The sequence below is a fragment of the Spinacia oleracea genome, chromosome 1 (assembly GCF_020520425.1).
Source record: "Spinacia oleracea cultivar Varoflay chromosome 1, BTI_SOV_V1, whole genome shotgun sequence".
In the NCBI taxonomy this organism is placed as follows: Eukaryota; Viridiplantae; Streptophyta; class Magnoliopsida; order Caryophyllales; family Amaranthaceae; genus Spinacia; species Spinacia oleracea.
Genome location: NC_079487.1, coordinates 130,597,098 through 130,612,070, shown reverse-complemented (window position 1 = coordinate 130,612,070; position 14,973 = coordinate 130,597,098). Strand labels below are relative to the sequence as shown.

At 34.4% G+C, this 14,973-nt stretch overlaps 2 protein-coding genes across 2 annotated transcripts; one reads left to right on the top strand and one right to left on the bottom strand.

Moving 5' to 3' along the window:
• The first annotated feature begins 1,632 nt into the window (after positions 1-1,632).
• On the top strand, positions 1,633-6,492 carry LOC110803746 (PHD finger protein ALFIN-LIKE 4-like). Its single transcript, XM_022009279.2, has 5 exons — positions 1,633-1,955; positions 2,181-2,213; positions 3,715-3,943; positions 4,743-4,890; positions 6,030-6,492. The coding sequence occupies exons 1-5, from the start codon at positions 1,859-1,861 to the stop codon at positions 6,288-6,290; spliced, it is 768 nt and encodes a 255-aa protein (XP_021864971.1). The 5' UTR covers positions 1,633-1,858; the 3' UTR covers positions 6,291-6,492.
• A 4,160-nt stretch (positions 6,493-10,652) lies between these two features.
• On the bottom strand, positions 10,653-12,475 carry LOC110803736 (uncharacterized). Its single transcript, XM_022009273.2, has one exon. It carries the CDS (start codon positions 11,893-11,895, stop codon positions 10,858-10,860), a length of 1,038 nt encoding a protein of 345 aa, XP_021864965.1. The 5' UTR covers positions 11,896-12,475; the 3' UTR covers positions 10,653-10,857.
• Between the last annotated feature and the right edge of the window lie 2,498 nt (positions 12,476-14,973).

Below are 14,973 nucleotides of genomic sequence, written 5' to 3'. Positions count from 1 at the left end.
TGAGATTTATATTTAAAGAAATTAGCTTAAATTTGACTTAAAAGCCTTTGTTTGACACTTGTATATTTTTATTTTTGCGGGAATGAGTCACAAAAGCAATATAAATTATAAATGAAATTGGAGATTCAAATCTGAGACATATCGTACACAGACCCTTAGTCTTAACCATTAAGCCAATACCTCAAAGACGTTTAACAATTATATGTTAGTTGTTAGATGTTAGCCACTAGTTGTTAGCATTAGCTAATTTAACTGTCTCTGGTTGAATAAATTGCTTATGTAAAGTGTCTGGTAATTAGTGGTTAGTTGTTTAATAAGTAAAATGACCGGTTATAGCATAAAGCTTATAATATGAGCCTCGCTTAACTTTACGTCCAACTTGACATTAACTGTGGTAAAATACAATAGTCAATATTTTTAGATGATAAAAGTCATTTTTTCCAAAGAAAAAATGTACTATATATCTTATTTATCGAGTATCTATTTAGCACACCAATTTAATAACAAATTGTGTATACTAGAAGTCTAGAATATCTATTTGGAAATTACGGAGTTTTTTTTTTTTTTTTTTTTTTTGTAAGAGTCAACAACAATAATGTTAATGGATTTTTAAAGTGGTGATTATTCACAATTATCAATTAAATGCAGTCGCCTTGATTTTTCCCATAACTTTACTTATAAAGATTTTAAAAAAGTAAATAACTATTTTGTATTTCCCTCCAAAAAAGTAAATAATTTATAAGAGGAAGATTGATTAATTATAAAAGGAAATTATTTACATATGGTTTGAGCAAAATTATGTACAAAAGGTCTTACGCGCACCAGGTGTACAATAAATTTATTATACACCAAGATAACTTTAACCCTTTTTTTGGTAACTTTAACCTAATTTTGGTTAACTTTTATATTAGTAAAAAAAATAATAGATAAAGATTTTAAAGGGTTAAATGATTAATTTTATACATTATTAGTGATTTTGAAAAAATAAGTTTTACTAAAATGAAAAAATTTATCACTTAAAAATAGATAACTTTTACATATATAAGCATAACTTTTAAGCATTTTGAGTTAACTTTTACTCCTGTGTACAATATTTATTGTACACCCATTGTAAATAAGAATTTGTGAATTACGTAAAGATATAAAAAGAATAAATTATGTAATTACTCTGTAATTTTTTTTTATTGTAAACGAAAATAAAAGTTATTGAGGATAAGATAGGCACTTATTTAAAAGGAGACATCAAAAATGAAAAGACATCAAGAGTGTCCTTATAGATAGAGATTCAACATCATTTAGCCTCTGTTTTGTTTGACTTATTCTGACTTAGTTCAGATAAAATAAGTTCAGTTAAGTTTATAATATAAGTTCAACAAAAATATTTTTTTCCAGATAATTTCGCACACAAATAAGTTTATTTCAGACAAAATAAATTTTTTCAGATAAAATAAGTTCAGATAAGTTAAAAAAAAAGTTTTATTAAATTTAAATAAGCATTTAAGTTCAGATAATATAAGCCCAGTAAACAAGTCCAATAGAAGTAGAATAGAGCCAACTATTTAGGGATGTGTACGGTGTGGTCAATGAAATTATAAAATCGTAGTACTAGTTCCAGAAAAGGAAAAGAAAAGTGACCAGTCTCGGACTCGTCGCCCTCCTATCAAATAGAGTTAACCATCTCTCCCCACAAACTCAAACTCCCAACCCCCATTATTCCCCATTATTGTTCCCCCCCTATTTATTTTTCTTTATTTTTATTTTTATTCATTCAAAACCTCTCTCCTCATTCTTCAACTTTCTTTTTCTCTCCCAGAAATTCTCTGTTTTTTGCTTACTCTCTGAAGAATTCTCTGAGACAATGGACATGGGTGCGCAGTACAATCCTCGAACAGTTGAAGAAGTTTTTAGGGATTTTAAGGGTCGTCGTGCTGCTTTGATTAAGGCTCTCACTTCTGGTTTGTCTTCTTCTTTTTTTTGTTTATATTATTTTCTTTCTGGGTTTTTCAATTTGTTTATTTTCTGGGTTTTTGGATTTCTGGTCTCCAATGCTGGGTGGAATTCCCGGGAAAAAACATAGGGTTTATTCTTTTTTGAATTTTCCCTTTTTTTAAGGTATTTATTACGCTTTTTATCTGTTATTTTGATGTCTTTTTGCTAATTATTATTATTATTTTTTGCAGACGTTCAGGAATTTTATCAACTGTGTGACCCAGGTTAGGGTTTATCTCTCAACATGCGTGCTTCTGTGTGTATTTGAATTGGGTTTTTAATTTCGTTAATTATTTTTCAAACTTTACCAAGGTTTGTGTTGGAGTTTGATTGGAAGTTGCGAGTTTGATTTTTTTTTTTTGAATTTCATTGAACTTCTTTAATGCTAGCTGAATGTCAGTGCATTAATGCGTAATTGAATTTATGATAACTTGTTTGCATGGTGTGGACTGTTTTAATTGCTCAGTTTTAATGAATTTGTGCTTGTATATGATCCGGGGTTTTTGGAAACAAGAAGAAGAAAAGGAACATGGTATTTTTATTGACATATTTCCGCGGGGTGGGGTTTGAATTGAAATTTTGATTCAGGGAGGAGTGCCTTCGTATATGCAGCTCCTGACTTGTTGGATACATGCAAAGCCATTAAATTGGGAACTATTGGTGTGTTTCAGTTGCAGCATGGTTGTTAAATTGTTTATATCTGTAGATGTTGAGGCTAGGATGATGATGTTGTTAAATTGTTAATATTTGTAGATGTTGAGGCTAGGATGAAGATGAATATGTACCCCGTCACTCGTCTGGTCCAGAGAGTAGTTTATTTCCCGCCTTGTTAACAAAAGTTTTCCTATTGATTTCCATATGCTATTTGCCTATTTGGAGCTGTCTATTGTTTGATGTTGTTGACTAATATTTTTGCTTAGCTGCCTGCCTTATTCCTTTTGTGACTCATCGTTTGAACTAAAACTTTGTGTAGTTTGTACTAATGTATGTACGTTCTGCCAAAAAAAAAAAGTATGTTCCCATGGTTAGGACTGTGCCTTGATTCTAGTTAGTAATTGACCACTTTTACTGTTTCTTTGTCCTAGAAGTTGGTTGTTTTGTACTTTGTCCCTGTGTTGTGTGCCATATTGAATAAGTAAAACACTTTCTACGCAGTAGATTTAGCCACCAGCTAGCATAATATGACTAAAAAAGGATTTATGAGGTGTTTATGTAATGGGAGTGCTTTAAGTTTGTTTCCGTTTCGGATTTTATAATGATTGCGGTCTTTGAAAATCTAATTGGATATGTCTTGCTTATACATGCTATACTTAAACGCCTTTTATAAATGGATTCATTTATTGAAGGAGAAAATACACATCATTTTTGGGTCCTTTATTTTGGGGAACTCTTTTTTGAGTTTCATGTCTTTTTTTCTTTTCCCAATTCATTTGTCAATTACCAATTCATTCGAAGATATGGTATGATAATGGTGCATGATTCATGCAGTCTATTCATTGAACTGCAATGTATTTTAGGCCACTGTCAATTGCAATTATGCATACTTTGATTGTATAATCCCCTTTTCCCTTTATATATATATATGTATATATATATATATATATATATATATATATATATATATATATATATATATATATATATATATTTGATCTGTTAAGACCGTTATACGATTTATCTGCTGGTTTACACTACATTAACTAAATGAATGTTTCTGCTGAACAGAGAAAGAAAACCTTTGCTTGTATGGGTTTCCCAGTGAGCAGTGGGAAGTCAATCTTCCTGCTGAAGAGGTACCTCCTGAGCTCCCAGAGCCTGCTTTGGGCATAAATTTTGCAAGGGATGGGATGCAGGAGAAGGATTGGCTAGCTTTGGTTGCTGTTCACAGTGATGCCTGGTTGCTTTCTGTTGCATTCTATTTTGGAGCTAGGTTTGGGTTTAATAAAAATGAAAGGTATTACCACCCTGTTTTTTTTTCGTGAGTTTGCATAATCATATACTTCATAGTTCATATGTATCTTTCATTTTCTTTCTGTCTCCTCCCGTGGTACAATTCCTCCGCATTGAGACTTCCAAGAAATAGTAGCATTTGCATTTCCTGTGCATCATATTCTATGTGTTTTACTTCATTTGTATGAGCTTGGAAGGCTGCAATACTAGCTTATACGCGTTCATGCTTGAGCATGGCATTGACTTGTTAGTTTCAGGGTTTATATGGTGTGGTCAATGCTCTGGGTATTTTTGTAATTCTCATAAATTATTGCTTGATATTGGAGACAACTCCAATGCTCTAAATTTTGCTACTCCTACTATTTTCTTGAAGATAGATCAGTTTAGTGGTATGTGGTCACTGCTGTTTGGATTTTAGAAAGAAATTATGCAGTGGTCGATGTATTGCGACTCAAGTAGTTACAGGATTGGATTTTCTTGATAGACAAGTGCACACATGCTGTTCAAAGGTTTAAGCTAGTGAAATAGCTGCTCTTTGGGCTGGTATTTCCTCATCAAAGTATGCGGTGATTCTTGTAATTCAGATACCTCGACCATTTTTGCATCTTGGAGTTCACACTAAATTGTTCTTCTGATAAGAATTAGGAGGTTCAATGAATTCTTAACGACTATACTGAGGGGGGATGATGAGTTATTACTAATATTTGGTTATTGCACTTGAAGCAGTACATGCCACTGCCGAATATGTCTTGTTGATCTTATTTGTTGAATACTAGTTGACAATATTTACATATTTGATGTAGGAAGCGGCTGTTCTATATGGTAAATGAACTCCCAACGATATTTGAGGTTGTGACTGGCTCTGCTAAGAAACAAGTGAAGGAGAAATCTCCAGTTCCTAATCACAGCAACAACAAGCCAAAGTCAAACTCAAACTCAAACTCCAAATTGGTAAAAACCCTTATCCTCTGCTAATGTCTTGCACATTGTTGTTTGCTTAAGTGGGCTTGCTCTTATCTATATGATTGTGTTGATTGGTAGGTTAAGGTATGTCTGTCAAATTAGTGTAGACCACTGTAGTATTTATCATCTTTCTTTGTTCATGTTTGTTGCTTCTCATATGCCTCAGACAGCAGCAGCTTTCATACTGGGTGTTGGACCTGTTGGTAATGGTTCCCTTCCTTGTAGCTCCACCTAGCTGATTTGTGCTGTGCAATGAACTTGTGATAGTATTTGTTCAATACTGCAAATATTGCAGGATGCAAATAATGGTATAAAGGGTTCAAGAGTAGATACTGAATCTGTGGTTGTTCTGTTTGGTGTGATTGACTGGTAGGTAGGGTGGCTTTGTTTTCGGGATTGCAGTCAATTGCACGAATTGAAGCGGCAACGGTGGGCACTGGTTGTCTGCCGCTCAACTGCATAAAATAATGTTTATATTTTCTTTATTTTATTTTGATGTTTTTCTCCCTTTAAAATGTTTTTCGCCCTCATAGAATGCTAGTTCACCCCAAATTATCTTCTTTTCTTCGTCATTTCGTTAGCATCCATTACCAAATATTGTGGATGGGAATGAAATATTTATGAAGAAAACCCACAAGTTTGGGATGAGATCTCCTTCATTATGTTTCCTTTGTTCTCTTTTATAATGTTTGTCACCCGTTAGAATGTTTTTCTCCCTTCACTCTCTCTTTGTGAAAGCAGCCTGCTAATGTAGTTCCTACAAACATAAGAAGTTTTTGTTTGATTTGTATGAGTATTGACTATTGAGATAAAGAGCGCTTTTTTGAACACTGGTATTGAGTAGTAAGTTAGGTTTCATCCTGCTCTGTTCCTTGTTTTGATGTACACTTCTGTAGGGGGATTGTGGAAGGACTAGAAAGAAACAGGCAGAGGGATGGCTTTGCTTAGACACTAACCTTGTTTATTCTTCTTGAACGGGAAAACTGTTTTATCTTTTTAATTCAGCAATATACTTTGTATATTGTTGTAGTAGTTTATTTCCCATAATCTCCAAAGTAAGTAAGTATGCCATCTTTGCCTTTTATTTTAAAATGAGAAGATGAAATTCAAGCAACCTTTGATTGCAGGGTAACAAGTGCGCAAAGGATATTATTCCACAGAGGTATGTAGAGGAAGGCTTCGAAGAAGATGAGGAAGAGGATGAGCATGGGGATACCTTATGTGGTGCATGTGCAGAATCGTATGCATCAGATGAGTTCTGGATTTGCTGCGACATTTGTGAAACTTGGTTTCACGGCAAGTGCGTGAAGATCACACCCGCCAGAGCTGAGCACATCAAGCATTACAAATGCCCATCTTGCAGCAGCAACAAAAGAGCTCGGCCATGAAATGACATCGGGGTATCAACTTAATCTGTTCATTAGTTTTATCGGCTCCAACTTGTGCATGTCTAGAACTTTCCGGTAGGATCTAGGGTCTTTAGTCGCGGACCTGAAAACTGCTTTAGTCTGTAGATTATGTTTAATTGAGGTTTTATAAATTCTATATCATCAGTTTAAAACTAATTATTAGTGTTCTTTGCAAAAGTAATTATTCTTGTTCTGTAGTATGATTTTGCAGACAGGTGTGTAGTTTTCATCTAGATTGCATTATCCTAATCGGATTTTTCGAAATTAAATGATGAGAATTATCGTTTTAATGCTATAATAAACATCTTTCTGATGTTATGTCAATTCTGAGTTCATGTTAATATGATTAGAAATCGTGGAATGTGGGCATGATTCATCCCACTTTGCCCACGACAATTTGAGATTTGAGTCAGATAATTACTCGATTTATGACTTAATTAGCAATCTTTATTTATTACTAAAGGTTGGTAAATTTGTACTCTCAATATGTTTCTTTTGGGTGAGTGGACCTGAAATAGATTAGTAAATTAAGCGCGACAACAGGTAAAGTTTTAGATTATTTACTAACCTTTTGACACTATTTTTTTTCTTCTATTTTTTTACTTTTTGACATTTTGTACATTACCTAAGGTTAGAATGGATGTTTATGCAAGCAGGGACGGAGTTGAATATTGCATTAATCAAGAACAAGAGATGGCATGTAGCCGATATAGGTCGTGTATTCATTAGTATTCCTTAGAACTTATTGAACCGAGTTAATTTTATTGATAAGAAATGACTTTACTAATTCTAAGTATTTTTTTACTAATTAAAATTACTTTAAAGTTTAAATTATCAAAGTTGTTTATCCTTGCAATTTATTGTATTTTGTTGTTGTTGTTGTTGTTGTTGTTGTTGTTGTTGTTTTTTATACCGCCCGTTTCACCCTTAGGGTTAATCTGGATTCGGGGCGGGTTTTGGGTGGATAGGTTACAGACTTACAGTCCCCTCCCAATTGTTATTGCGGGGATCAAACACGCGGTTCTCCCTACCAAGTTCAGCCTCATTCGCTATTAAACCAACATACAATTAGTATCCTTACGATTTATTGTTTTTCGTTATGCGGTGTGTAATTACCAAAATTTATTTATAATAAAAACAATGAACTTGTCTTTCCATATTTGATCCTCGACAAATCAAATGAATCCAACATTTCTCCCAACAAACCAGATCAATCCAACATTTCTCCATGATGGGGATGATAAATTTTATAAATGTTAAAAGCATTATCAATCAAGATCCCTTTGATTTTGTCAAAACAAAGGAAACAAATTAAAATAAATAAACAAAGATACTCCAAGTCCTAGATTCAAGCAAAGTTTAATTAAAAAATAATTGTTGATTATCTAATTTGAGATAAAGCAGCACTATCAGATCATGACTTATGAACCCAACTACTCATCTTTTTTTTGCTATTAAGAATTAATTTATTAAAATTGAACAAGAAGCTTCTAAATTCGGATTATAGTATGAATTTGATAGATACTAGTTTCCCAATCAGGGGATACTATATTCTTAAAGATGCAAATATATATTCATACTCATTATAGTCGTATGTGTTTGTTCGAAGATTTATCGTAAACAAAACTCAAATGTCGCAATAGATAATGAACGGAATAGTGCCGAGTATTTGTTTGTAGTCAATTATCGCAATTTAGAAGGTGGATCATGGTGCACAAAGAGTATGAAGCACCTTAAGAACACTAGTATATAATTGAAAGAACATCTGGTTACGAGAAAAGAATATGAGTATTTTTTTTAAATTTAGGTTTTTAATAAATAATAAAATAATATATTATTTTTATAACAAAAAAATGAAATATTATAGTGCATGTTCTTTTGGTTATGCACGTATGTTATTTTGGTGCACCATGCTCTATGTGCACCACGGTCATAGTCCACGGATTGGTTAATTATTGTTGGTTACTCAATCTTCAATAAGGAAATCACTAGCAACAATATTTTTTGGCACGCTAATCTTTTCACGGTATTGTAAACAAAGTCATATCGACAATTAAAGGTTGACCAAGAAGAGAATGCTAATCTTCCGGCCTTTAGTAGTTTAATATCTACTACGTAACTTGTTATGTAAGTTGTGTAGGGTCACTAATGATCCTAATGGGTTTTATATTTCTGTCTTTTGTAGTTATAATAGTGTGCATGTAACTCTTTTATATTTATGCAAATTAAACCTTAAAAAAAAGCTTTTGTTTTGTGATTCGTTCTTGGTGTCCTTAACTCTTGTGCCATAGTGAATAAGGTATAACGCATAGCATAATACGAAAACATTGAAGGATCTTTAATCTTGTGCATGATTTTTGCTCTGCTTTGAAAGGTTGGTGAAATTCGTGATCCAATTTTCAATTATGTACAAGTATTTGATTATGTTATTTGGATGCATTATACGAAGTATATGGGTAACTAAGTGCAAAATGTAAAAACATATACAAGTATATGTGAATTGAAATGGCTGTAAAAATCGCGGCGTAGTAGAATTCTGAATTTGATGTATTACATTAAATTATAGAAAGTATTTGGTTTGTTACAATCAAATATAGAAAAAGGTATTACACAAGTTACTCATGTATGTCGTCCCCTTTAAACTATCGGGATTTAAAAATAAAAGTTACGCCATTTGATAAGCTTGTGAAATTATCGTAATTCAAGAACAATCACTTGTGTCTAATCTCCATTGAAACAACCTTGATCTCGTGACCAAGTAATAGTTATTACATTGCATCTGGTTCTATTGCAATTAAACTGTGTGAAGATTTGGTTAATTACTCGTGTCTTCCTTCCCCTAAAATGGTCGCAAATCTCGTGACCAAGTTATAGTTATTAGTTTATTTCATAGTACTTTAACTGACCTTACGAAAACATGTATTAACCGGTTGCATTACATTAATTTGAGTAAAAGGTGTTGCAAGTTATTCGTCCTTGCCTTACTCAAAAGCGGTCTTAGTCCAAAATAATTACTTACTTACAATAGTTGTATCGTTTCTCATTTGAACACTCTTTATCAACCAACTTTGACAATCTTTCTTTCACCATTATGTAAGAAAAAACAGTCATAAGATTTTGTTAAATTCGTAACAATGCAAGGATTCCAAAAAATCAACTTTTTGTAATTTTACTAACGCAATTAGAGATACTAATATCAATGAAATGTATTGAAATACGTGGAAAAAAAATGATACAAGTACTGTGAAACAGATACTCCCTCCGTCCCGGAATACTTGAAACGCTTTCCTTATCGGGTCGTCCCGGATTACTTGAAACGCTTCTAAAAATGGAAACTTTACATAATACTTTATTATTTTCTCACCTTACCTAAGGGCTCACCAACAACCCTACTACCCCAAATAAACATTAGAAAATTCATGATCCCCCACCACATCCCACTATCTATTTTAAAAAATACCCCACTACTAACTACCTTTCAATTAAATAAGAAGTCAATTATAATGAATTAAACTCCGTGCCGGTCAAACGGTTTCAAGTATTCCGGGACGGAGGGAGTATAGTATATGATTGTGTAAAAATCATCACAAGAATCTATAGTTAGTCGTATCTACCTTCCCGTAAATCTGGTCTTAATCTTTGATGGAATTCCTTACCCTTGTTTTACAGTTTTACTCAATGTGAGCCCATATCGAGTGATTCTATTCTATTCTATTCTTTATTGTTCTTTGCCACCTTTTTAGAAACTACACCTACATTTTAGTTCTAAGTTACACTCGTCTATTCACGAGCATAAGCCACAATGAGCATCACTTTTGGCACATGAAAGCGCAATATGAGGGCGATTCTTTCCTTGAGATGTTATCATTCATAACTTGAAAGGAATTTTACTTTGGATAGATTTCTATCTCACTAGGCTACTTGTCTACATCTTTTATATAAAGTGTGGAATAATATCCCACTTTTTCACTTTTACCTTTCATAATATGTTTTTTTGGTGTTAGCACCCGGTTCACCTTTAGCGCTAATCCGGATTCGGGACGAATTTTGGGTGGATAGGTTCCAGTACCCTCTCAATTGTTGTTGCAATGGATCGAACACGCGGGTTCTTCCTACCAAGTTCAACCTCAATCACCACTGAACCAACATGCAATTGGTACCTTTCATAATAGTTAAACAAGTGCATTGTACATCACCAAACTTTACAAATCTTGTTCCAATTTGTACACTTTAAAGAGTGAAGAAATGTTATCTTTCATGAACCAAGCAATAGTTACCAATTTTGCACATATGCAATACACTAAAATGCAATACACTATAATGCAATACTAGCATAACTAATTGTTAAAAAAGGAACATTATATTCATATCTTGTGAAGTTAAAAGAGATTACATTCATCAAAAACTCCTAATCTCCTACCAAAATCAACAAATTAAAGGATCTTAATTCTTAAACAAGGAGATTTTAAGGGTTACCAACAAAAAAACTGTCTCTGAATTACATTTTTGATCTCTTCTTCCCCTGTATATAGATTATAGATCTAAACTATGTTACACCCTCTTGACTCTTGGCTGACAATCTCTTAAGAAACTCATAAGTAGTGATCATGGTGGTGGCCGACATCGACATGGAGGCGCACCGCGGCCCTAGCCCCCGGTAACACGCCGCCCACCCGCCTTCCCGAACCAAATTGCGAACAGTTTGTGCCACCGTGGGACCTCTACTGCGACCATTCTCTTCATAGTCCAACACTTGCAACCTTGTCTTAATTGTATCCAATGGCATTGTGATCAAAGCGGAAGCACCACCAGCTATGGCGGCGCTCACTCCTTGAACCACCATCACCGCCTTTGAATCCGGCCTGTAAGTGGTTGTCACCTCTGCACCACCAGGATCATCTCTCTTACAAAAATAACACCCAATCCCACCCCAAATGAGGCGTTGAGCTACCGAGTAAGATGCCCACCAAACCGCATTGGAAGGCGCATATGTCAATATAGAAATCCCAAATCCTCTGTATAATCCTCTCAACCCATCTGATTTTATGATTTGCTTGAATCCATCAACCCCATTAGCATACCTCATTTTGCTGAAGTTGCTCCTATTGTTTTGCACCATCAGCCTCTGGCTAACAACATCAACTGGGGTCCACACTAGTTGCGCCGCCACAGCCGCCGATACACCAGCCGCGGCGTTGGCAATGGCCGCCGCTGTGGGCTCTGCAAAACCGAGACCGATAGTGGTGGAACCCACACTGCTCTTAGTGACCTCGAGGGCGGTCATGTACAGCGCCCTCGCAGGGATGGTCCCCGTCAATGAGGTTCCGAATCCTCTGTAGAGCGCTCGGAATCCCTCACTTCGCACGACACTCAGCGCAACCTTGACACTGCTCGATCCTTGCGAGTATCGACCGACCTGTTGCCGGGTTTTAAGGACTACGGCGGGGTACAGGGCGGCAGATACGCCGGAAAATAACCCTGCACCTAAGATGAAAAACTTGGATTTGTCTAACATTTCCCAGTTTATATCAGCCGGAATGTGGATTTCTTCTTTGGTTTCTTCCTCTGCTGTGCCTAAACTCATCCTTCCGATTTTTCCAATTCTGGAATGAATTCACAGACTACCCAGAATTCCTAAATATTTTTGGGGATTTTTCTATTGGGTTTTCGGAGATTTATATACAAAAATTTGAACCAAATCAAACCCAAAAAGGTAAAAAAAAGTTACCCAGAAAAGCCTAAAAAAGAAAAATTAGTTATAATTACAGGGGTTTATACAGGGGAATTGTTAGATTAATTAAATTGATGGAAACAAATGAACAAATGGAATCTGATTCGAGTTAATCAATGAGTAATTAGATTTTTTTTGCGTTTTCTAACCCAGAATTTAGAGCGAAATAGAAGAACAGGGAAAAGATCTAGCATTATTTTCTGGAAAAAATTATGAAAAGAGGATAACAAATGTCTGTCAGCTATTACCAAATTTTGGGATGAAAACTCAGAAAAATCACCTCTCTAAAACAAGAAAATAATTACCCAGAAACCGAATTCAATTTTTTTTTTTTTTTTTTTTTTGAGAAATTTTGGCAGAGAGGGTTGTAAGAGAGAGAGAAAGAGGTGAATTGTGATGGCTGCCGGAAAGGGTGGGAGTAGAAAATAGAGTTATTTCAGGAGAGGGGTTTAGGGATTGAGGAGGGGGAGTGAGTGACTGACACGTGTCGGGTAATGTTAGGGTTTTACCCCTTTATTTTAGGTTTTGTCTAAGCACGAGCTAGCCACGTCGATATGAGTGCGACTCGGTTGCCCTTATCCGGTTTATGGAATTTTGTTTTCTTTTATGTGATTCCATAATAGTAGTACGGAGTAAATTGGAAGAAATGCTCAATTATGGGGTATTGGGGGTAGGATGCTAAATTTTTGATTGTGATATGACTAATTGTCAATTATTAGAATGTAGGACGATGATACTAAAGATGGCCGTGGAGTGTAAGACGAGGAATGAGGATACTAAAGATAGTTGTGGGCCGTAATTTATGACAGACTACATGCTTTATTCTTGAACGGGTCCAGTCTATATCATACTTCCTCCGTCTTTTAATACTCGCAACGTTTGGATTTTTGTCACTATTCATATAATATACTTTGACTATTCGTAGTGTTTTTTATATAAGATAAAACATAGTCATGTGGGATCTTTTTAGATTCGTCTCAATGTGTATTTTCAAAATATCAACTTTTTATAATTTTTGCATAAAGAGAATTTAAGATATAAATGATCAAAGTTGTGCATCGGCATGCGTGAAACTAACAAACGTTGCGAGTATTAAAAGACGGAGGAAGTACCATGTAAAACCTTTATTTTGCATGTCATACTCAAATTTTTAAAAGACGGCTCAAGCACAGCCCAAGCCTACGTGCACTCGAATCAAGTCAAGATGTGTCTTCGTATCTAAATCTAATTTCACCTAATTAACTTAACGCGTTTTGTCGTATCAGGCCGTGTCGTGTTGTACCTTGTCGTCGAATACATTGATAAATTAATGAAAATTACTCTATTTTAAATATAAAATGAGTTAAGAGGTATTTTTAATTTTTGATTGCGCATGAATATTTAAATGTTTTAATTTTGATTAGGAAATCACCTAACATGTCATAGAACTCGCGTAATTAAGACACAAGGAATTGAAATTGGTGAACTCAACCAAGAGTTCGATTTCAATATGAAAATTTGCGACTACTTTTATTTTTAACTAGATTTGATCCAAACCTCATATACTATTCCTCGATTTTAATCAACTTATTTTATTGGCATCTTCTTAAATGTAGCACAAGTCGAATTTGAGTTATAGTCTAATTTAGTTACGGAGTATTAAAGTCCTATTCACTCCTTTGAAGTATTTGTCCTTTTAGGCCCAATTGAAGCTACAACGGCCCAATGTGATGGGAGCCGATAATAAATCACAAAATACGGTGTGTTTCATTTTTTGTTAACAGGAACAAAACCAGACAACCCCTTAAAGAGGGAAAGATCTAACTCATTCTTTCAGATGATGAGTAAAAGGGAATGATTAAAGTATGGCGTATTTCATGGTATATTAACATGGCACTGAACAATTGGCTTATATTATCTCCAATGGTAAGTTAGAGCAACTTTAATGGTTGAAAAAGAGACCTGCTCACAAATAAAGAAGAACATGAAAGCATGTAGCCCACCATTGGTACAACAATGATATAAACAACTGAAAATCTTGTAGCTATTTTGGGCAGGTAGCTCAAGAAAAAGGCAGCTCAAGTAAATAAATTATTTCAAATAAATATATGGAGCAACAACGTATGGTAGCCCACCAATGTGAATGTTTGTAGCTTTATTAATTGTAGCTAGAAATTTAATGTGTCAAACTTAGTCACAACATATTGTAGCTCACCATTGGAGTTGCTCTTATAAGGTATTGTGGCTTACCTTGCCACATCTTACTTATAAGCTATAATACTTCCTAGCTACAGAAAACTTCAATAGTTAGCTACAACACGTTGTAACATGTCAAAATAAAATAAAAATTAAAAAATTAATTTTTGTTATACACTTTCACATTTTGAATGATTTTTTTTTTTTTTATATAAATTTTTTGCTTTCTCAATCAAACTTGTAACTTGTTTGGACTACTAAAAAGTTACAAGTTACTCCGTACTCAAATACTCCATATATTTTAATTTTACTATTGTAATTACAAATAGGTTCATGCATATTGGGGACAAATGGGAAATAAATTTATTCCATGACTGCTTAAAGTGAAACGGACACGTGGTGGTTAGATACAGATAGTAGCACTGTACAGTGTAGTGGCCTGGTGGTCTGACAAACGTGCCTACCTGATCAAAGGGTATCTTTCTTGATTCTCGAAAATCATCAAAATTCAAATGGATAAATGTCAACAAAATTCCTTAAGGCCTTAAGGCCCAATTCTCATACCAACTGTCTAACTACAAGGCCCTTAAGGTAGAAGGCAAAATTTAGTAAAGCCCATTGATGTGAGTAACATAAACACCCATCCATCTTAATGCATGGCCCATAAGTCCATAACTTTTATTTTTTTATTTTTTATTATGGTTTGACGAAGTATAAATGTATAATGGGAACTAATAAGTTGAGAAAAAATGTACC